This window comes from Pipistrellus kuhlii, unplaced genomic scaffold, assembly GCF_014108245.1.
Source record: "Pipistrellus kuhlii isolate mPipKuh1 unplaced genomic scaffold, mPipKuh1.p scaffold_m20_p_5, whole genome shotgun sequence".
NCBI lineage: Eukaryota > Metazoa > Chordata > Mammalia > Chiroptera > Vespertilionidae > Pipistrellus > Pipistrellus kuhlii.
In genome coordinates this window covers 75,021,578-75,044,280 of record NW_023425551.1, presented here as the reverse complement: position 1 = coordinate 75,044,280, position 22,703 = coordinate 75,021,578, and the positions used below count along the sequence as shown (strand labels likewise).

The 22,703-nt window shown below is 62.9% G+C and overlaps 1 protein-coding gene across 2 annotated transcripts in view; it reads right to left on the bottom strand.

The window, feature by feature from the left end:
* Positions 1-7,207: 7,207 nt before the first annotated feature.
* The window catches only part of TFEB (transcription factor EB), a 48,309-nt gene continuing 32,813 nt past the window's right edge, over positions 7,208-22,703 (bottom strand). For both annotated transcript variants that reach the window (XM_036413754.2, XM_036413755.2), the window contains exons 2-9: positions 15,266-15,488; positions 13,736-13,990; positions 12,246-12,323; positions 10,616-10,736; positions 10,467-10,523; positions 9,980-10,055; positions 9,239-9,386; positions 7,208-8,271 (exon numbers count right to left, since the gene is read on the bottom strand). In XM_036413754.2, coding sequence (XP_036269647.1) covers positions 7,783-8,271; positions 9,239-9,386; positions 9,980-10,055; positions 10,467-10,523; positions 10,616-10,736; positions 12,246-12,323; positions 13,736-13,990; positions 15,266-15,469 — 1,428 coding nt within the window. In that variant the 5' untranslated portion in view covers positions 15,470-15,488 and the 3' untranslated portion in view covers positions 7,208-7,782. The remainder of the gene's footprint in view (positions 8,272-9,238; positions 9,387-9,979; positions 10,056-10,466; positions 10,524-10,615; positions 10,737-12,245; positions 12,324-13,735; positions 13,991-15,265; positions 15,489-22,703) is intronic.

Genomic DNA, 22,703 nt, shown 5'->3' with positions numbered 1-22,703 from the left:
CCCTGGTGTCGCTGCAAGCGACACAGCAAGACACAGCAATTAGGTCAGAACGCCCCTCCAGATGCTCACCCTTCTCATTATCTGGAAGCAGCTACAGTGTATCAGGGAGAGCCCTCTGGGGCTGTTTCCCCATCTGTTGCTCTATTTCTGACACATGCTGCTTCCCCACCTGGAATTCCCGGGCCCTGTCTCCTCCTATCAGTGCCCTTCCTGTCCTTGGACAAGTTCCCAAGCCTCTGCCCTTTCTCTCCTTGTCATGTGCGGACAGAACAGTGCCCGCCTCCGGGGGTCACAGAGGGCCCGGGGTTCATGCATGCACCGTGTTAGCTCAGGGCCCGGCAAGAGTAGGTGCTCCCTGATCAGGGGCTACAGTCTTCCTCAAGGCCTAGCCCAAACCCCTCTTCCTCCAGGAAGCCCTCCTGGGCCACCTGAGCCTTCGGTGGCCACTCCCTCTTCTATCTCCCACTGCCTGCTCCTCCGGACTCAGCATTCTGACAGGCATCCTTTGCCATCGATATACACCTAGCCCCCATGTTCTTAGGAGGTTTGCCATGTGCCAGGCACTAGGTGCTTTGCATCAGTAATTCATTTAACCCTCTCAGCATCCCTCTGAAGTAGGTACGCTATTACTGCCCCCATTTTACAGAGGGGGGGGGGGGTGGGAATGAGACACAGAGAGGTTAAGTAACTTGCCCAAGGTCACACAGCAAGTAAAGCGATGGACCCAGGCCAAGGACGCAGGCAAATTCCAAGCCCATACTTTTATTTTTTTTCTTTTTAAATATATTTTATTCATTTTTCACAGAGAGGAAGGGAGAGGGATAGAGAGCCAGAAACATTGATGAGAGAGAGACATCCATTAGGTCAGATGTGCCTGCAACCATAGATGTGCCCGCAACCAATGCACATGCCCTTGACCAGAATCGAACCTGGAACCCTTCAGTCCGCAGACCAACTCTATCCACTGAGCCAAACGGTTTGGCCCAAGCCCATACTTTTACCCTCTGCTGTAACCATAGGCTAATAAACGTGCTGTGGGTGGGAGGATACACACATAACAAGTACCGGCGGGTTTGTAGAGTTTCCAGTTTCAGTGGCGTGTGCCCGTGGGGCTCTCCACCAGGGCTGCACGCATACATTCATCGCATGTGGATAGCGTGTGTGCAGAGATGTGTCTAAAGGCTGCATGTTGCATGCACGGAGAGCTTAGACACCACGTGGTCGGAGTGTGTGCACACGTGTACGGTGTCTGTGCATCCTGTGTGAATTCCTGCAGGGCGTGTAGAGGGCACATCACACTCCTTTGTGTGGCTGTCCTTCTGCCCAACAGTTAAATCCCAGCGAGGGGAGGGGGGTGGGCGATTTATCCTTCTTCAGAGATTGAGATGCTGGAGCCTGGAGCGGCTCCGTGAGGAGCGCACTGTGTGTACACGGAGTGGGAGAACTGTGTGATCCACGTGTGTATGCACATGTATACACCTGTATGTGCATGCTAAGACCATCACGTACGGTGTCAGCAGTGCATGATGGGCTCACTGTGTGTACATGGAGTGGGAGCACTGTGTGATCCACGTGTGTACGCATATGCATACACCTGTGTGTGCATGCTAAGACCATCACGCACGGTGTCAGCAGCGCAGAGGGGTCGTTGCAGTGCACAGAGGCTATGTGTGACCTGCACGTGTGTGCACATTGAGAGGTATGTACACGGAGTGGCCAGATTATTATGATCTCTGATCACATAATAATCTGGCCACTCGGTATATATATTAGAGGCCCGGAGCATGAATTCGTGCATGGGTAGGGTCCAGCCAGCCTGGCCAGGGGGAAAGAACATGGGCAGTTGACTGGCCTGTCTGCTGGTCGATCTCCTGGTCGAGGGGTCAATTTGCATATTAGCCTTTTATTATATAGGATATACACTGAGTGACCAGATTATTATGCATTCAGAGATCATAATAATCTGGCCACTCAGTGTGTATGCAAGTGCACAGGGGAGGAGAGGAGGGGGTGCAAAGACTGCAAAGTAAGACAGATCTGAACGCCCTCCTTGCCTCTGCCACCGCCTAGCCCAAAGGTTTGGGACAAATGGCTTCCTCCCCCCAGGCTCCGTTTCCGCGTCCTAAAACGAGAACAGCCACGTCGACCGGTGCAGCTGGGCGGGTTGAGGTAGGCTGGAGCCCAGGAGGCGCCTGCAGACTATGTGAGGGCGTGTTGTGTGCACATGTACGTGTGTGAGCCCTAAGGGTGTGTATATGCGCTGTGCTTTCACAGGGTGTGGAGTGTGTCTAACTGCCTGGAGCTGGCTGAGGGGGTGAGGATGTGGGGGTGTCGGGCTGCACACGGTGTAACAGGGCTGTGTGTGACTGCACATGGTGGGGGGTTGTGCCCCAGGCCCCCATCCTCCGCGAGGCTGGGTTTGAGGAGCCCGGCTGGGCCGAGGGGACGTCTCTGGCTGTCAGGCCCGCGGGGGGGGGGGGGGGGGGGGGGCGGGTGCCCCTGCCGGCGGTGCCGGAGCCCCTGCTCTCCCACCAGGCCTGCCAAAATACAGCGAGACAGGGTGTAATTACCGGCACTTACCGCGGCCATTACCCCCCTCGCCGCCGCGCGTGACACACGACCCGTCAGCGCGGCGTTCGCACCATTAAGGGGCCTCATTAGCATCCCGGCTCAGAAGCAAAATTACCCTCACTGCTCATTTCAAGATGTCATCAATTTTAATTTAGGGCCCAAAGATAGTACAATGGGAGGCCCTCCGGGCCGCGCACACGGGGAGGGATGGGGGTGGGGGAGGGGGCCATCAGGGAGAGGGCTGAGCGAGGAGAGGAGAAAAAATGCCGACCTCCCCCTGCCCCTGGGACGTGCCCGGGCACCCCCGTGGAGGGAAAAGGAATTGAGGTGCGGCAGGCAGGGGCAGGTCCGTAGTCCACCGCCCCCTTGAGGAAGCTGCAGCGTCCGCGGCCACATCTTGAGTGACATGTTGTGCCTGGCACTTCCTTCAGTTTTTCCTTCAATCCACACAGACACCCTGGGAGGAGATATTGAAACCCCCCCATCACAGGAAGGGAAACTGAGGCACAGAGAGCCCAGCAAGCTGAGGCAGAGTCCGCAGTTAATTAAATGTGGCCTATTCGGCTTTGCTGCTCCCTGCCTCTCCGACCCCAGACCCAGGCAACGTGCCCAGGCCATTCCCCCACCCCCTTCCCCGCCAGCCCACCAGCCCTGCCGCCCACGGGCGCCCACATCCCTCAGGCCCTCACTCTGTGCCCAGCCTGGAGTGCCCCTCCCGTTCCTACTCAGCCCGGGCCTCACAGCTCAGCTTTGTACCACCTCCCCCCCCACCTCCCGTTAAAAACTCCTCTCGGAATCCTCACTGCTGTCACCTGGCCGCCTCCTAGCCCACCTGCCCTGGGCTGCTGCCCCTCAGCCCTGCGGCTCCTGCAGCCAGGGCGTCCCCCTGCCCCACACCCTCAGGCTTGTTGGGAAATGAATGCCCACCTCCTCCCAGCGGCCCCCGTGCCCTCAGGTGGAGGCAGGGCTCCTGTCTGAGTGGAAAGGACCCACAGGGCTGCGCAGCCCAGCCCGGGTCAGGGAGCAGCGGAGGGGCGGCCTGCGCTGGGGGACGGGGTCCGAGAGGGGCTATTTCTGGCTTAGGGGGCACGAGCGAGCGCTGAAGGGACACATGATTGACCACATGGCCAAGCGGGTGAGGCACCTCTCCCAGGAACAGGAATCTCAGCTGCCCCCTCGCGCGGCCTTGCAGCCACGGGCCTGGCTCGCCCCTGGGGAGCTCTGCCTGTGTCACAGGGGGGCCTTCGCAGGCCAGTGGAGAGGTTCCCGGACAGTCCTGTTCGGGAGCGGGGGGAGCCTTCTTGTTATTTCCAGCCAGCTCCACCGCCCCCCGTCTGTCCTAACTCACAGGGGCTCAGGCCACGTTCCTGAAACCTGCGGGCCTCAGTTTCCCCAAGTGTGAAGCAGGAGCTGAAAACCCATGCATCCCACCGAGGCCATGCTGAGGCTCAGGGACAGGCAGCAGGAGGGCGGCCTCGGGCACCAGCCGAGGGGAAAGGGCACTGCCAATCACTGCCCCTGCCCTCCCCAGACTGAGTCCTGCCAGCCCTCCCCCCCCCACCCCCGGCTGCCCGACGCCCCAGCTCCCCGGTCCCCCTCCCCCATCCTGAGCCCCGAGCCGGGTCCTTGCTGGCAGCAGGCGCCGCTCCCGGTCTCACAGAAGACGGATCGCTCCCTTAATCACTCTGGAAAAGAACCCCAAGCCGATATAATATTATAATTAATTAATTCACTAAAAAGGTATTAAATTTCTCTCCCCCCTGTGGATATTATCTGAATTCATTGACCTTTAGAAAAATCACCCTCTAATTGTAACCAGGTCCGAAAGCATTTGCAGCCGGTCCCTTCTACATTAATAATATCTTCCCGGACCCGGCTCCGGCTGCTTAAATATTGTATAAATTCCACTGCCCCCCCAGAAAGGAGAGAGCACAGGAAAAATGAGTCTGGAGGAGCCCGGGAGGGGGAGGGGGCCAAACCCTAGGAGGTGGGGTCTAGGGGCGGGGCTGGAGGAGAACGGATGGGGCTCTTTCTAGTCGATCCAGCTGACACGCCAAGGGCCTTGGAGGGGCACAGGAGGGAAAGGGGGCAGGAGTCTTCAGTTTGGGGTTCCTTTTTTGGAGGCTTGAGGGGTGAGGGGAGAAGATTCGCAATGCGTATCTGATTCTCACCCGAGTCCACGGCTCCAACCAGCTAAGGAAGAATCTGATTTAAAGGAACAGTGGGCGATGGGACCTGTGAAACTCTGAGCAGGGAGGTCCCCGAATGCTGAGGAGGTAGGCACTGAGCAACAGAGAGCCAGTGCCCCCGGCCTGGCCTGAGCGAGGCCCCAGCCCATGCCTGCCCTTCAAGCCTCTGTGAAGTCTCCAGGCCTCGGGGGCCTGCGCGGTGAGGTGAGGGGTCAGACAGGCCCGTGCCTGCTGGCACCCCCGCCTACTCACCCACCCCACTTTTTAAAAATAACTCCCCCTGCCGAAACCAGTGTGGCTCAGTGGATAGAGCGGCGGCCTGCAGACTGAAAGGTCCCAGGTTTGATTCCGGTCAAGGGCATGCACGTTGGTTGTGGGCACGTTCCCGGCAGGGGGTGTGTAGGAGGCAGCTGGTTGATGTTTCTCTCTCATCGATGTTTCTAGCTCTCTGTCCCTCTCCTTTCCTCTCTGTGGAAAATCAGTAAGATATATTTAAAATAAATAAATTAAATAAATAAAAAATAACTCCCCCGGAGGACCTTCCGTCTGGGAAGGTGTTGTCTGGCCCCCAGAAAGCGCGGGTGAAGAGCGCGCCCCTCCTGCTTGCCCTGAGGTGCGCACAGCCGCGGGCAGGAAGCCGCTGGCCTGGCTCCTCTCCATGGACCTGGCGTTCCTGCAGGCCAGTCCCGACGTGAACTTCCCCACGGCCTGTGGCAGTGCGAGGGGGCACCTCCGCCTGTCCCCGCCAGGAGGGGGCACCTCCGCCTGTCCCCGCCAGGAGGGGGCACCTCCGCCTGTCCTCGCCAGGAGGGGGCACCTCCGCCTGTCCCCGCCAGGAGGGGGCACCTCCGCCTGTCCTCGCCAGGAGGGGGCACCTCCGCCTGTCCTCGCCAGGCCCAGGCCCGAGGTGCTGCAGGGCCCCAGGCAGACCGTTTGGAAGGTGCAATGAAGCCCAGGCTCCCGCCGCCCCACTCCCTGGCCCCCCTCAACCTGGTTGACAACTGTTAGCTCCTGGCCCTTTGGCGCCCTCCTGTGGGTGGAGCCTCACCCACACCCTCCGGCCTGTCCGATGGGCCACCAGACCCTGCTTCCCAGGAGGAGCCCAGCGGCCAGGAAGCCGGCAGGCGGGTGGATGGTGCGGGTAGTGTGGTCTTGAGGGAGGCTTACTCTGCTGAAGGAATCCTCAAATGGGGTTCTCCTTCACTCACCAGCGTCCTTCAGCGTCCCCAGACTCCACCCCCTCAGTGCCCAAACAGCCACACCTGGACCCAGCAGGCAGCCCTCAGCGGGGACGCAGGGCTTGTCCCAGGCAGGACTGGGGGTGGTCCCGGCGCCTGGGCAGGTCCCTGGCATGGGGCGGGGCCTGAAACCGGAAGGAGGTGCCAGTTCCCCAGGCTGGCTCAAACTCCATAATGTCGTCCACGGCTCCATCTGACCTTGAGATGAACCCCCAGCCCAGTGCCATCAGCGCGAGCCCGGCCCCTGTCCTCCCGCCCCTGCCGCCTTCATCGCTCAGCGCGGACCTGATCTCCGGCTCTGCACAGAGGACGCTGCCCTCCGCTCTCCTCCTGGGATGTCCCAGTTTTTATTAATTAGGCCCCTTCAGCCTCCCCGGCCCCAGGAGGGGAGACCCATTTTGATCTCTGCCTGAGGACACAGGGGAGAGGAGGGAGAACGAGACAACGCCCCCGAAGACCCTCTCTCCCTCCCGGACACCCGGAGGTCAGGCTGCCCTCCGCCCCTCGCTGCACCAAACCCACTTCCCCCTCCTGGGCGAGGTCACACGCCAGGCCCTGGAGCAGAGGCCCGGAGAGCTGCTCTGCGGTGGGACTGAGGCCGAGGGAAGAACTGGCCAGAGCCAGTAGAAGCCTGTCCTTGGCTCCACCCAGGGTCCTGCATGCCTGCCTCCTTCCAAACCAGTTCACGTGGGTCCTGGTTCCCCAAACCCAGAGGACACCCCTTCCTTACTGGGGAGCCGGTGCTGCTAGAGACACGAAGTCAGCCAGCAGATGGGGCCCGAGCCCCCGAGGGGGGGGGATCCGAGAGGTCGCCACCACGAGTGGGCGTGGGGGACAGGAGATACGCGGCCCCTACCCAGTCAGGAGTAGCCTGGGCCAAGGGTGTCCAAACTGCTGCGAAGAACAGTAGACTCAACCCAGTTCCCCAGTCACCCTGCCAAGCGGCTCTGGAGGCGAGGCTAGCGTGGCTGCAGCGCCATCTCGTGGCTGCGAGGAGGAACTTCTCTTCCGCACCAAGCCTGAGGAAGGCTAGCGTGCCCTAGGCAGGGCTGGGGAGCTGGGGGGACTGGGTGACAGGCTTGTTCCTCCCTCTCTGTAACCCCCTGCCCTCACCCCCATTGGGTCTCTAGAAAGAAGCCCCCTGGGTTGAACCCTCCCGTTCGTTCTCCCTCAGCCCCGAACCCACTCCAAGGAGACAGGACACGTGGGTACAAAGCACAGTGTTTACTAAGGCACAAAGTGGGGAGACTGGAGGGAAGCTGCTCTTTCAGCAGAGACCCCACACTAGCCTGAACCCAGCACCCTCTGCCGGCCGCCCCCACCCTCACGCCGCCGGGCGGAGAGCTGTTAGCACCAAAGGGGGGCTGGGGGTGCCCCCCCTGTGTGAGGGGCGTGGCCAGGCTGGAGGACGGGCTTGTTGCCATCTGAGTCCCAGAAAAGCAGGCCTGGGCTCCCCCTGGACCCGTCTCTGCTTCGGAGAAGGAACTTCCAGAACCCCCTGCTCCAAGACAAGACCCTCCAGGACCCATTCTCACCTCCAGCACAGCCCCGGGGGCCCGGTCCAAGATCTCCTCCTGCCCAGCCCCGTCGGAGGGCTGCCCCCGGGAGTGCTGAGCCGGGCGGGGGCTTCTCCCGACCCCACAGGCTGCCAAGCGGGCACTAAGTCCAAACAAGAGGCCGAAGGGAGGGCGGCAGGGCAGGTGGCTATGTCACACACGAGTGCAGCCTGAGGGGGGAGGGAGGCGGCCCTGCCCTCCCAGCCCCAGGCCTGCCCGTCCCCAGGGTCACAGCACGTCGCCCTCCTCCATGCTGAAGCTGCTTCGGCGGCTGCTGGCCTTGGAGGCCTCGGGGGACATGGTGGAGAAGAGGGGGTCGGAGGCCAGCGGCAGCAGTGAGTTGTCCAGGAGCATGAGGTCCAGGTCCTTCTTGGACAGGTTGGGGAACAGGGAGCCGTGCTCTTGCCCCATGGGCTCCGGGTAGCCCGGGGGCCCTTCGTCGCCCCCACCCCCAAAGCTCAGGCTGTGGCTCAAGTCCAGGTGGTGGAACGGGGACGGTGGCTGGGGCTGCTGGGCCGGCGGGGGCAGCGGGGCCTGGGGGGGCAGAGTGGGCAGTGACTCGGGGTCGGGGACCTCGGCCCTCAGCAGCAGGGCCTCCCCCGGGCCCTCCTCGCCGGGCAGCTCCTGCTTGACCACCTGCTGGGCCAGCTCGGCCATGTTCATGCCGGACGGGGAGGTGGTGGGCAGGCCGTGCACTCGAGCCTGCATCTCCAGCTCCTGTGTGGTGGGCAGACAGAGGGCTAAGGGCACACACCCATGGACACCGGCTGCCCCCGACCCCGGCCTCAGCCACTCCCCTCTCCCGTGGCATCCGAGACCACACACGGCCCCTGCCCAGGGTACCTTCCCCTGTGTTTTTTCAAACTATAAGTCACAACTCATTAGTGGGTTCTGAAACCACTTAGTGAGTCTTGACCAGCTCTCCCTCTAGTTCCCTTAATTGAAATAGACTTGCCTGGACTAGATTAGGCTAGACTAGACTAGAAACTACCAGAATGCACTGCATTTATTAAGGAGAGGGTTCTTTGAGGAAACTTTGATGAGTGTGGCTATGTGTGCTGTATTGTAATGCAAATTAGTTATCTACTGTTGAGAAATAGAAACAGGAACGTTTAAAAGCTTCAGTCCAATCGCCCTTTAGATGGATGACCAGCCGCAGGTCCGAAGAGAACAGAGGCCCTCTGGCCAGGACTAGACTAGAACCCGTGGCTCCAGGTGACTCCCAAGCTTTGGTTCTTGAGTTGGCCTCATTGGCCATCCTTAGCACTTATCACCAAATGGTTTCAACTCTCTGCCTTCCCTACAGGGTGGGCTTGCTCTTTGCTGCCCCCTTGAGGTTAGGTGCAGGCATGCACTTGTGTTGATCAATTAACTATAAGCAGAAGTGTGATGAGTGCCACCTGAAGAGTAACTATGGCTTTAAGGGCCAGCTCTAAATGTACCTGTCCATTTCCCTGGGTCCCAGAATGGAGGTCTCCCAGAACAGAACTCCAGCTGATATCTGCTGCTTAAAGTTGCTGGGAATGTGTGTTACCAAACCATAACATCCTTACTAATATTAATATATCTTCCCTTCTCATGAGACCATTCCCATGACTTCAGTAAGCCCTGCCCCCGAGGCCAAGAGCCAGGGCAGGGGGCAGGAGTCGGAGCTTCCCAACAGGCCCTAGTGCAGGAGCCAGACCTGGATCCGCAGCCAGAGCTGCTTGTTGGTCATCTCCAGGCGCCGAGAGTGGTTCTCCAGCTCCCGGGACTTCTGCAGGTCCTTCTGCATCCTCCGGATGTAATCCACAGAGGCCTTGAGGATGGTGCCCTTGTTCCAGCGCACGTCCCTGCAGGGCACAGAGCCAGAGGTGTGCCATGCACTCCGGGGAGGGGGGAGGGTGGGTGATGAAACCCCGCTTTGGTTTCAGAAGCCGATGCCACCTGCCCCAACTTTGCCAGGAACCTCAGACCCAGCCAACCCCTATCCGGGCCTTGGCTGCTCTCCCTACCCACGGAGCAGCCCTTCCAGGGACCGCGCTGCACACCCACCTCCCTGATCCCATAGAACCAAGGGATTCAGAACAGCCCCCTTCCCCAGCCTTCCGTTTCTGCCACCCACACCCATACAGGTCCTCCACCCTCCTGCGCCTACCCCAAGCCCCCTCCCCACCGGTTCAAGGTCCTCAACACACTTTCCCCTGTAGTTCCTCCTCCAGGAAGACCCTCCCCCCCCCGCCCCGCCTCCTCCAGAGCATCGGCTCCTCTGCCTGCAGCTTCCTGATTGAGTGAAGGAGGGACCTCTTCCCAAACAGCTGATAGAGAAGCTCTTAGAAGGCAGCAATCCAGGGATTCTCGTCCCGCCCTCCCCGCTGGCAACCAGCTTGGGGCGGTTTGTTCCAGCCCCTGCCCAGCCCTCCCCCTCCCCCAGAAACCCGCTCACAGGTCGTTGGCCTTGGGGATCAGCATTCCCAACTCCTTGATGCGGTCGTTAATGTTGAACCTTCGTCTCCTTTCGACTAAAGGCGACACAGGCAGGAGGGAGCGGTTAGAGACACGAACCCCCACTGGGGAGAAGGGCCCGGCCCCAGGAAGGGTGCCTTTGCCTTCTGGGAAGTAAGGGGCGCCCAAAGGAGTGGGATCTCTCTGGGATGGGGGGATGGGCGCAAGCCGGGCACCACCAAGGGGCTCTGCGAGGGAGGGCTGCCAGCAGACCAAGCCGCCCGGGTTAGGACACCCCCGCTGCCCAAGAGTCCCCAGGTTCCAGGCCCAAAAGCAAAATAGTCTGATAAACTCATTCTCTCTGAGGTGCTGGCGATTTCATGACTGTCTCCCCGGGAGCCCCTCTCCCATCCCTTCCCTGGGGAGGGTAGACTACCTAGGCCTGAACCAGAGGGAGGAAGGGGAAGGGGCTGGTGGGGAGGACTCACTTAGGTTGTGATTGTCCTTCTTTTGCCGCTCCTTGGCCAGGGCCCGGCTCTCAGCGTCTGGAGGCCGGGAGAGAAGCAGGGAGGAGCTGGGAGGGAGGGAGAGGAGGAGGAGGTGGGGGCCCGGACACAGGGAGGCAGGGAGGAGGTACCTGTAAGCTCACGCTTCTGGGTCAGGTCGGCTGGGCAGGAGCTGCTGGTGACCCCCACCAGGGAGGCTGTGACCTGAGGGTCTCCACTGTACACGTTCAGGTGGCTGCTGGACAGCGGCAGCTGCGGGGCGAGGCGGAGAGGGGGGCCCAGTGAGCAGCCCCGTCTCCATGAGGGGTCCTCACCAGGGCCCATCGCCCCAGGTCAGCTTCAGCCTAAGCTGCCAGCACCAGAGGCGTCAGAATTCACTGGGGCCTCTCCAGCCGGCCGCCCCCGTCCTCCTGAGAGCCTGCGGAGTCCGGGGCTCAACAAGACGCAGGCCCCAAGAGTTCGGCCTACACTGGGAGCCTCCAGGAGGTAGTGAACGCCAGGTGCAGGTTTGGGAGGATCTGCCCCGGGCTTAGGAGGTCCAGGGGCGGGGCAGCCAATCTCCTCCGAGGTTTTCCCCAAGGCGTCAGGAGGGCGTGGAGCGGCAGTCCCAGGCAGAACTGAGAGGAGGGTCCTACTGGGGTGGGTGGGGACTGTCGCAAGTGTGCAGGGACCCAAGCGGCAGGAGGTGAGCTGGGTCCTGGTGTGCTGGGCTCAACTTGCAAAGGCCTGGGGTTTGGGGATGGGCAGCCAGTGGGGGTGTAAGCAAGTGCCGGGCAGGAGCAGATCTGGGCTCTGGAAAGACCCTGGACTCCTACACAGACACATACAGAGCGCATCACAGGCCCAGAGCCCTACCCAGGCACCCAGAGGCCACGAAAGGGCCCGGGAGTGGCCTCTCTCCCTCCCTAGACCTCGATGCCCCCACTGAGCCCCTGGACAGTGTCTCATTGGCTGGGGGTTGAGGGGTGACTCCTCGAGTCCCCCTGTGGAAAGGGGAGGTGGGGGACGGAGTTTCCCACAGTGGCAGGGGCCAGGGCCAGGGCCGGGCGGCGGCTCAGGCCCAAGGGGCAGCCGTGAACAGCGGAGGCTTAGAACCCCCCAAAAGGGGTGGGACACCTGCACCTTCCCGGCTCAGTGTGAATACTGTCACCTCTGTGCACAGCTGGCCCCTGTTTCTTGCTGTGCCTAATCTTCCCGCCATCCTGCCAGGAGGAGGCATCTTCCCTATCTCACAGCTGAGAGCAAGCACCCAGAAGAGCGAAGAGACTTCCCAAGGTCACAGCCAAAGCCGGAAGCCAGGCCTCCTGAGTCCACGCCTGGCTCCGTCCCACCGGCCATCTCCCTCGGCTCTCGCAGCCGGAGGCTCAGGAGGAAGGGGACAGAGCCGCCCGGTCCCTCGCCCCATGGAGTGAGGCCACGCTGGGCCCTCGGCTTGGAGAAGGGGGAGCCCCGGACCCAAAGGAGCTCACCGGCTCTGCGCCTCCTTGTGGCCACTGCTGCCCCCAGGAATGCTCCCTGCCCCTCTGCTGAGGCCCAGCACCCGGACCCTGCCCCTGCCCCCACCCCACCAGGCCCCTGGCCCTGCTGAAGCCCCATCGGGCACGCGGGTGGACGCACGTCCCTCGGGATCCCAGCTGTCCCAGGCCCGGGCCCTCCTCACAGGATTTGATGGAGGCGGCCCGGGTCTGGTTCTCTCCAGGCTTAGAGCCAGGAGGACCTCGGCCCCTCCCTCTGCCACCCCACCAGCCCGGCCAGCCGTACCGTATTGGGCATCTGAGACTCGGGATTGATGAAGCCCAGGACGTCGTCCAGACACATAATGTTGTCGATGACGTCAAACTGGAAGAGAAAAGTCTGTCTGGGGAGGGCCCACTGGAGGGCAGGCTGCCAGGCCCTGCCCTGAGGCACTGGAGCCCACCCCACTCCACTCCTGATTGCGGGCAGGAGTGGGGGGGAGCCTGAGCTTCCAGGGCCCACAGCCCCAGAGCCCAGCCAGGTCTCCTCCCCAAGGAGCCAATGGCCAGGGGGATGGCTGTGCAGGTTTCCTGTGGGCCTCTGAGAGTGCCCGGGGACAGGCCAGGGGGGACGGGCTCCCCGGGGACAGGCCGTGTCCCCTTCAGATGGGGGCTCCCTGAGGATAGGGCTATTTCCCCCTCAGACTGGGGCTCCCTGAGGACAGGGCCGTGTCCCCCTCAGACTGGGGCTCCCTGAGGACAGGGCTGTGTCCCCTCAGACTGGGGCTCCCTGAGAACAGGCTGTGTCCCCTCAGACGGGGGCTCCCTGAGGACAGGGCTGTGTCCCCTCAGACTGGGGCTCCCTGAGGACAGTGCCGTGTCCCCTCAGGCGGGGGCTCCCTGAGGACAGGGCTGTGGCCCCTCAGACTGGGCTCCCTGAGGACAGGGCTGTGTCCCCTCAGACGGGGGCTCCCTGAGGACAGGGCTGTGTCCCCTCAGACTGGGCTCCCTGAGGACAGGGCCGTGTCCCCTCAGACTGGGCTCCCTGAGGACAGGGCCGTGTCCCCTTCAGATGGGGGCTCCCTGAGGACAGGGCCGTGTCCCCTCAGATGGGGGCTCCCTGAGGACAGGGCCGTGTCCCCTCAGACGGGGGCTCCCTGAGGACAGGGCTGTGTCCCCTCAGACTGGGGCTCCCTGAGGACAGGGCTGTGTCCCCTCAGACTGGGGCTCCCTGAGGACAGGGCCGTGTCCCCTCAGACGGGGGCTCCCTGAGGACAGGGCCGTGTCCCCTCAGATGGGGGCTCCCTGAGGACAGGGCCGTGTCCCCTCAGATGGGGGCTCCCTGAGGACAGGGCTGTGTCCCCTCAGACTGGGGCTCCCTGAGGACAGGGCTGTGTCCCCTCAGACTGGGGCTCCCTGAGGACAGGGCCGTGTCCCCTCAGACGGGGGCTCCCTGAGGACAGGGCCGTGTCCCCTCAGACTGGGGCTCCCTGAGGACAGGGCCGTGTCCCCTCAGACGGGGGCTCCCTGAGGACAGGGCTGTGTCTCCCTCAGACGGGGGCTCCCTGAGGACAGGGCTGTGTCTCCCTCAGACGGGGGCTCCCTGAGGACAGGGCTGTGTCTCCCTCAGACGGGGGCTCCCTGAGGACAGGGCTGTGTCCCCTCAGACGGGGGCTCCCTGAGGACAGGGCTGTGTCCCCTCAGACGGGGGCTCCCTGAGGGCAGGGCCGTGTCCCCTCAGACGGGGGCTCCCTGAGGGCAGGACCTGGGTGGCAGCCGCGGCAGCTCCGCACTCACCTCCCGCTCGGGGTTGGAGCCGATGTGCAGCATGGCCATGGGGCTGTTGGGGGCACTGTTGCCCGCTGAGGAGGACACCACGTGGCCGGCCCGCACCCCCGGGGAGGCGGCGGGCAGGGGCTTCGGGGAGCCCTGGGCGGGGCTGATGTGGGCAGCAAACTTGTTTCCGTAGGTCTCCGACAGGTACTCCCGCACCTTCTGGTCCCGGGACTGCTGCAGGTGGTAGGAGGTGGGGTTCTCCAGGTAGGACTGCACCTGTGGGGGGAGGCGGCTCGAGCGGGGCCGGAGGGGACGGGCTGGAGGGGACAGGCCGGAGGGGACGGGCTGAAGGGGACAGGCCGAAGGGGACGGGCGGGAGGGGACAGGCGGGAGGGGACGGGCTGGAGGGGACAGGCCGAAGGGGACGGGCGGGAGGGGACAGGCGGGAGGGGATGGGCCGGAGGGGACAGGCAGGAGGGGACAGGCGGGAGGGGACGGGCGGGAGGGGACAGGCGGGAGGGGACGGGCCGGAGGGGACAGGCAGGAGGGGACAGGCGGGAGGGGATGGGCCAGAGGGGACAGGCGGGAGGGGATGGGCCAGAGGGGACAGGCGGGAGGGGACAGGCGGGAGGGGACGGGCCGGAGGGGACAGGCGGGAGGGGATGGGCTGGAGGGGACAGGCGGGAGGGGACGGGCGGGAGGGGACGGGCGGGAGGGGACAGGCGGGAGGGGACGGGCTGGAGGGGACAGGCCGGAGGGGACAGGCGGGAGGGGATGGGCTGGAGGGGACAGGCGGGAGGGGACGGGCTGGAGGGGACAGGCAGGAGGGGACAGGTGGGAGGGGACGGGCGGGAGGGTACAGGCGGGAGGGGACGGGCCGGAGGGGACAGGCAGGAGGGGATGGGCCAGAGGGGACAGGCGGGAGGGGACGGACGGGAGGGGACAGGCGGGAGGGGACGGGCGGGAGGGGACGGGCGGGAGGGGACGGGCCGGAGGGGACAGGACGGAGGGGACAGGCGGGAGGGGACAGGCAGGAGGGGACAGGCGGGAGTGGACGGGCCGGAGGGGACAGGCGGGAGGGGATGGGCCGGAGGGGACAGGTGGGAGGGGGCAGGCCGGAGGGGACAGGCGGGAGGGGACGGGCGGGAGGGGACGGGCCGGAGGGGACAGGACGGAGGGGACAGGACGGAGGGGACAGGCGGGAGGGGACAGGCCGGAGGGGACAGGCGGGAGGGGACAGGCGGGAGTGGACGGGCCGGAGGGGACAGGCGGGAGGGGATGGGCCGGAGGGGACAGGTGGGAGGGGACAGGCGGGAGGGGACAGGACGGAGGGGACGGGCGGGAGGGGGCAGGCGGGAGGGGACAGGTGGGAGGGGACAGGTGAGATGGGACAGGCGGGAGGGGACAGGCGGGAGTGGACGGGCCGGAGGGGACAGGCGGGAGGGGATGGGCCGGAGGGGTCAGGTGGGAGGGGACAGGCGGGAGGGGACAGGACGGAGGGGATGGGCGGGAGGGGGCAGGCTGGAGGGGACAGGCCTGAGCGAGCTCTACCTTCAGCACCTCCCCGGGCACAGCGGGTGGAGACTGGAAGTGAGCGGGGGTGCTGATGGCCGGGGTGGGCGGCCCCCCCAGCTGCTGCTGCTGCTGCTGCTGCATGTAGTGCATGACGGCCTGCTGCTGCATGCGCTCCCGCTGCTCCTCCTGCTGCGCCTGCTCCCGCATGAGCTGCATGCGCAGCCCGATGCGCGACGCCATGGCCGCTGGCGCTGGCTTCCTGCGGACGGGGACAGGGCAGGGGCAGGTCTGTGAGGCGTGGCCGCTCGGAGCACCGGGGCTGGGGCGGGGCCCGGACCAGAGGGAGTGCCCCGGTGCATGGCAGACCTGCTGCGGGGCACTTGCCCAGGATCACTGCGGAGCCCGGAATGCAAGCGCCCTGGGTCCTGGGCCAGAAGCGGATTCCTTCTGCTTCACTCACTGCAGGTGTCGGCCCCCACACTGGGGTCACCGCCCTCCGCTCCCGCACACCTGGGGCCTGTCAGATCTGACCTCAGGGGCGTCCTCCTCTGCCCTCCACCTCGCTGCCATGTGATTTGGTTCTGGGCAGCCTCTCCTTTCTCCTGCCTCACCAGATTCTTCTACTCAGAACTCTAATCCGGGGATCCCGTTAAAGCCGGGTCAGATCCCGCCCCTCCCTCTGCTCAGAACTCACTCGGGCTCCCACTTTGCTCAGAGGAAGCCCACATCCTCACCAGAAAGGGGCCCTGGGGTCTGACCCCGCGCCTCCTGCTCTCCCCTCTCCACCTGCCCTAGTCACCCCGACCCTCAGACACCAGGTGCGCCCCCACCTCAGGGCCTGGGCACTGGCTCTGCCCTCCGCCTGGATGCCCTTCCACCAGACCCCGGTGGCTCGGGTCCTCACCGCAGCTCCTTCATCTTCCAGAGCATAAATATCACTGCAGACTTTCCATGGCCGCCTCCTTTGCAATCGCAAAACCCCCACCTCTTTTATGATTCTCCGTATCACTGGTGGCCCTCTTAAATACTATGCATTTTTGCTTAGTTCTTCCATTCGCTGTCTATCTCTTCCCAGGAATGCAAGCTCCCCTGAGGGCAGGCATTCTGTCCGTCTTGTTCCCTGTTGTCCCTTTGGCTTCCAGCCCAGGGTCTGTGACGACAGACCCTATCGCTCTATCGAAGCGTGCGTGCGGGGAGCGTTTGCTCTTTATGACCCGCACGGCCGCGCAGCCGCAGGCCGACTGCAGCCGCTGCGCTCCGGAGGCCACGGTCCCGCGGGAGAACGGCAAGTCGGAGGCCGTGGCAGCCCAGGGCAGGGAGGGCCGCTCCAGCCCCGGTCCTGCCAGGGCTCCCAGAGGGCCTCTCGCCTGCCAGGGCTCCCAGAGGGCACTGCAGCCTGAGCTCTGCAGGGGTGGGGGAGGGACACGGGGCGGGGGGGAGACGGGGCTGAGGCCTCCAGGCCCAGTCTGAGAGGAGGCGGGGCGGGACAGACGAGGCCTGCAGCAGGGCCCGCTCTGTCCCTGGCTCACTCAGTGGCTGGTTACATCCTCTCTGAGCCTCCGTGTCCCTGTGCACAGCATCGCCATCTTACATATTAAATATTAGATGGGGTAGGCCTGGGTGATGTGTAAGGTCCCTCCCAGCTGGGATGGGCTCAGACTCTCTGGAAGGTGGCCCAGACTCCACCCAGGTCCTGGCAGGGGCTGGAGGGTCCCCTCCCAGGGATATTGCAAGAGACGCCAAGACTACATGGTTGAGCACATGCTACCCAACAGGACAGGCATGGGCTTGAATCCCAGCTCGGCCGCCTCTTTGCTGTGTGACCCTGGGCAAGTCACTTAGCCTCTCTGAGCCTCAGTTTCCTCACCTGTGAACAGCTTCTACATTGGGAGATTGGTGAGAGTGTTCAGTCACAATAACGCGGCTCGAGCAGCGGGTGGCACTGGGGGGGCTGAGTGGGGAATGCACAGGCTGAGTGGGGAATGGATCGGCAGGCTTAGCTGCCGGGCGGAGCAGAGGCCAGAGCCGCACCCTGGGGCCTGAACACGGGCCGGAGACCTCTGCGGGTGGAAAAGGAAAGCACATGGCTGGCAGGTCCGGTCAAATGCCAGGCACCAGACACAGGCATGAGCGGGAGGTCCTGGCCAAGATTCCATGAGAGTCAGCGGCCCGGGGCTAGCAGCCGTCCACATGTCTGAGCGCGCACCGTGTGCGGGTGCTCCGCCAGCCCCACGAGGGGGTGTCTGGCATTGTTCTCCTCTTACAGACGAGGAAACTGAGGCACGGGGAGGTCAGGGTCTTGCAGAGAAGACAGTGGCTGGGAGCCAATCCCAGGCTGCGGGAGGAGCTTGTCCCAGGCTGCATGTCTGGTTGGTCCAGGGCCGGGAATGGAGTCCACGCCAGCGGACCCCCAGCCCCGTCCCCGTCCATCACCACAGCTGCTTCCCTCCCGAGTGGGACAGCACCATGGCCTCCAGGTCTGAGCACTCAGCGGCCCTCCCTCACCACCGTGCTCCCTGCACCGTGCTCCCTTCTCCGCCCTCCCAGGCCAGGAGGTAGTCAAGGCTTCAGGGGCAGCTCTTAACCGGACAGTCCCCAGGAGGAGGGGCACACGCCCCCCTCTGCCCCTTCTCGGGCCTGTAGCAGGGGCACCGCTGCAGCCCCCGCCCCTTTCCCGTGCCCTCCCGGAGGGGGAGCCTGTCTTTGACCCGCTGCCCACCTCGCGCGGCAGTCCCGCCGGCTCTGACCCCAGCCCAGCCCTCCCGCCCGCCCTGCAGCTGCCCACACTCACACAGCAGCGCCCGCAGCTCCTCTGCCTCAGGGTCAGTCTCACTTCAGCTGGCCGCTGGGGAGGGGCTGGGCCTGGCAGTGCCAGCCGGCGCGGGGAGACGGGGCTGGGGGGGGGAGAAGGAGCCCCTTGTTTCTCTGACAAAGGGCTGGGCTGGAGCTGGCTCTGGCTGCGGAGACCCCGGCGGGCCGGCAGCTGCTCTGGCCGCCCGGCCTCAGTTTGCTCGCGTGTCAGGTGGAGGCAGGACGCCGGGCGCCACCGCCCTCGGGGACGAGATCTCAGAGATTGTGAGCCACGCGGGCCTGAGCATCCAGGCGGTGGGTTGTCCCAGCCTGTCCCCGTCCTCCAAGGTGGCTCAGGGGCCCATTGTCAAAGCCGTCACCCCTCACAGACAGCGGCTCTTCCCACAAAGCCCCAGGCTCCTCCCTGGGCCCCTGGGCTGGGTGTGGGGTTGAGGGGGGGACTTGAGGGGATCCGAGGGTGGATGAGGTGGTTCAGGGGAGACCCTGGGCATGCTCACCTTATCCCCCGAGCACACCTGCTCACTCTCACATCTGAGGGCCTTTCGCAGCCTCCCCAGTGCCCCGTGTTGGCAGGAAGAACAGAGGAGGGACACGGGGAGCCCACATGCCCCGGGCACGCTGAGCACACGACACAATAGGCACATGCTGTATTCTAGAGCTGTGCCCCTGAAACACACATAATGCCACTGACCAACTCACCCCGATCCTACATAATAAAAGAGTAATAAGCAAATTGACTGTCACTCCAACACACAAGATAGCCACCTTCATGTGGTCAAAGGTGGCCGCCCCCATGTGGACACAAGATGGCCGCCACAAGATGGCTGGCAGAGGAGAGCAGTTGAGGGAGATCGGGCTAGCAGGTGAGGGCAGTTGGGGATGACCAGTTCTGCAGGGGAGGACAGTTGGGCGGGGGGGGGGGGGGGGGGCGGAACCCAGGCTGCAGGGGAGGGCAGTTAGGGGCAACCAGGCCAGCAGGGAGGGCAATTGGGGGTGACCAGGCTGGCAGGGGAGGACAGTTAGGGGTTACCAGGCTGGCAGGGAAGGACAGTTAGGGGTGACCAGGCTGGCAGGGAAGGACAGTTAGGGATGACCAGGCTGGCAGGGGAGGAAAGTTAAGGGTGACCAGGCCATCAGGGGAGGGAAGTTAGGGGCAATTGGGCCAGCAAGGGAGCAGTCAGGTGTCGATCAGGCTGGCAGGGGCATGGTTAGGGGGTGATCAGGCTGGCAGGCAGGCAGCTGAGTGATTGGGAGCCAGCAGTTCTGGATTATGAGAGGGATGTCCCAGATTGGAGAGGGTGCAAGCTGAGCTGAGGGAGGGCCTCTAGTAAAGTAAAAAACAAAAGAAAATGCTCCCGGACCCCTCCCAGCATCAGTCCCCCATGCATGAACTCAGCAGCCAGGAGCCTGGAGTGCCTGCTGCACAGCACAGCCTTCTCCCTGCCCCAGCCTCCTCTTGCGGGGACTGGGGGGGGGGGGGGGGGGGGGAGAAGGGTGTCTGATGTCCCAAAGAATTCCTGCCCCTGCCCAGTTGCATGGAAAACGCAGCAGGGATTTAAGTTTCAGCCGAGAGAATGAGAGCCACCCCCATCTGCGCCCTGAGAACCCACAGGCCACTTCCTGCCCCTGTTTACCCAGAACCTCCCAGCCGGCTCTACCTCTGCCTGGCTGACTCTGGGCTCTAGCTTAGTTCTGGCCAAAATGAGCTGCACCGTCCGACAGACTCGGCTGGGGCCCCGCCCTGCCCGGACTGGCTGGGTGACGCTGGGAAAGCCACTGAACCTCTCTGGGCATCTGTGTCCCCCCGGTAAAATGGAGCCTCGGCTCCTCAGGGGTGGCTGGGAGGATTCCAGGAGACAGTGGGGGGGACTTCAGGCCCTGCTCCACGCTCCCTGTTCCCTGGGGCTGTGGAGCGACAGGGGCTCTCGGGGCCAGCCCCTTAGGCACCCAGTTTCCACTCTGTGCTCCACCTGGGCTCCTCTGCTCAGGGCCAGGGCAGCTTCCACCCGCGTGCGTGCGGGCACCTCCCCTCACTATGAGCGCTGAGCAGAACCTTTCCTGAGAGAAGGTGTGGACAGAGGACCAGGAAAGAGGGAGATGTCGCTGCCTCCCCCTCCGCCCCCCATGGGACAGACAAGGAGAAAGAAGACCCCAGAACAGAAGAGTCCTGACATAGGAAAAAGGACTCAGATACATGACTGACGGAAAAGGCAAACTGCGGAATGATATGTGCAGCCTGGGCGCTCGGCAGGAAGCGGGTGAGTGTGCAGAAGAGATCAGGAGGATCAGAATGCTTTCTGAATGCCTGCCTGGACCAGGGCTGGCCATGCTTCTCAGACTTTAACTCCTCCCTCTTCACAGCGGCTCTGGGAGGTGACGGCCGTGGGTCCAGTTTTCAGGGAGAGTACTGAGGCACAGGGGACGCAAAGTGACTTGCCCACAGTTTCACAGCGAATAAGCAGCAGAATGGAAACCGGAGGCAGGCAGCCTGGTTCACGGCCCCCACTCTTTATCCGCTGTTCTGAGCTCCCCAACACCCCACCTGCTCAGAGTGGTTCCTGCTGGGAAGGGGAGTGGGGGGGAGGGGAGCGGAAAAGAGGGGGTTTTCTAGTTTCTTATTCCATTTTCGAATCACTTACTCTTATTGTGATAGGTGCTACTTGTGTGGTTCTTTATATTTTTTCTTAATTGATTTTTTACAGAGAGAAAGAGAAAAGGATAGAGAGTTAGAAACATCGATGAGAGAGAATATCGATCAGCTGCCTCTTGCACAGCTCCTACTGGGGATGTGCCCACAACCACGGTACATGCCCTTGACCGGAATTGAACCTAGGACCTTCAGTCCACAGGCCGACGCTCTATCCACTGAGCCAAACCAGTTTCGGCGATTGTGTGATTCTTTTAAAACAAGGGAAAAGGAAGTTTGTGAGGGGCCCACCCTGCTTCCAATCATGTCCGAAGTTGGGGTCCCCCACGTCTACCTGGAGTTCGGCCCAAGCCCTTCCCTGCTCAATGCCATCGTTGTTGGGCCAGCCAAGGGCCCCAGGTGAGGACACTGATTGGCCACCAGAGGCCCGGGGCCAAGGTCAGAGGCCATGCCAGTTGGGGTTCTGGGGCCAGGATCCAGGGCCTGTCGCAGTTTCCGCTCCGGCCCCGGACAGGAGCCTTCGGGGACAGCACCCTCTGCACGCCCCTGACACTGCTCTCAGCCACGGCAGACACTCCCCTGGCCGGCGGAGCTGCCCGGGGGCCCTTCTGCCTTCCGGTGACCCTTTGGAAACGGGAGCAGGAAGCGGACGATGCACACGCGCCACCTGCCAGCAGCTCCGTCCCTACATGGTGCCGTGATGCCCTCAGAAAAGCATCCTTGAGCCCCGCCGAGCACACGCACTGGCCTCACCGCCGCACCCCGGAGAGCAGCCGCCCGGGGAGCACCCCGGGGCCCGGAGGCAGGAAAGGGGGTGAGGAGGGGGGTCTGGCCCAACACAGTGGGGGCCCCCTGCCGCCGCACACAATCAGACTTGCAGACAGGATGTCGGCCGAAAGGAGCCAGACTCACAGCGGCACACCGTGGGGCCCGTGCTTATGAGGTTCAGAACGGGCGGAACCAATCTCTGTCAGACGCCGGGGACCTGGTCACCGGGTGGGGCGGATGGACGGGATGTGGCCTGGATGGCTCGGGCAGGGGGCTGGGGATGTTCTGTAACCTGATGTTGGGGACACGGGAGTGTCGGGTTTATGAAAACGACCCAGCTGCTCACAATCTGTTTACCTCCTGCGCATTACACTTCCATTTTAAAAAATTACGTAAGAAGGAGGGCCGAACTGGAGTAACTGAGAAGGAGGGTTGCATAAAGTGCCCTCCCACCGAAGGGTGGCTACGACTTTGAACTTCCGTGGGTACCAGGCTGCTCAACACAACTGCCCGGCGCGGCCAGGACACCTCTTCGGGAAAGCCGTTTGCCAAAGCCGTGAGGAAGGAACTCGAAGTGCGGGAGCAGCTTTCCGCACAGAGATGCCGTCCCCGTCTACACCGAACCATGAGAAATACACAGAATACCCAGCAGGCTTTCCCTCCTTCTGGGTGTTCTGAGTATGATAAGCAACGTGGGGGTACGTCCAGTGACAAAATGTAGGGGTGCAAATTGTACATAAAATCTGGTCATCAGCCCTGGCCAGTGTGTGCAATGGTTAGAGCGCCCGCCCGTGCCTGGAAGGGTCTCGGGTTCGATCCTAGTCAAGGGCGCTTGCCTGTTCTGCAGGTGCAATCCCCGGCCCCAATTAGGGTGCGTGCGGGAGGCAACCAATCCATGTGTCTCTCAAATCGACGCTTCTCTTTTTCTCCCCCCCTCCTGCTCACCCTTCTACCATCTCTGAAAAGCAATGGGAAAAAATATCCTTGGGTAAGGATTAACAAAAAATAAATTTTAAAAAATCTGATCATCACCATGTACAGATATGTACAGAAAAATCTCCTGGGGGAAATATATAAAATATTCCTGTCTTCTTTGCAAGATGTAATTGTGTGGTGTGTTTTTCTTTTTCTTCCCCTGTTAACTTTTGGAATGTTCTTTTTCTATAATGAACATGTATATGTTTTTCATTGGGAACAGCATTCTATAGAATCTATACTAACAGCTAACGCTTACGAAGTACTTACTAT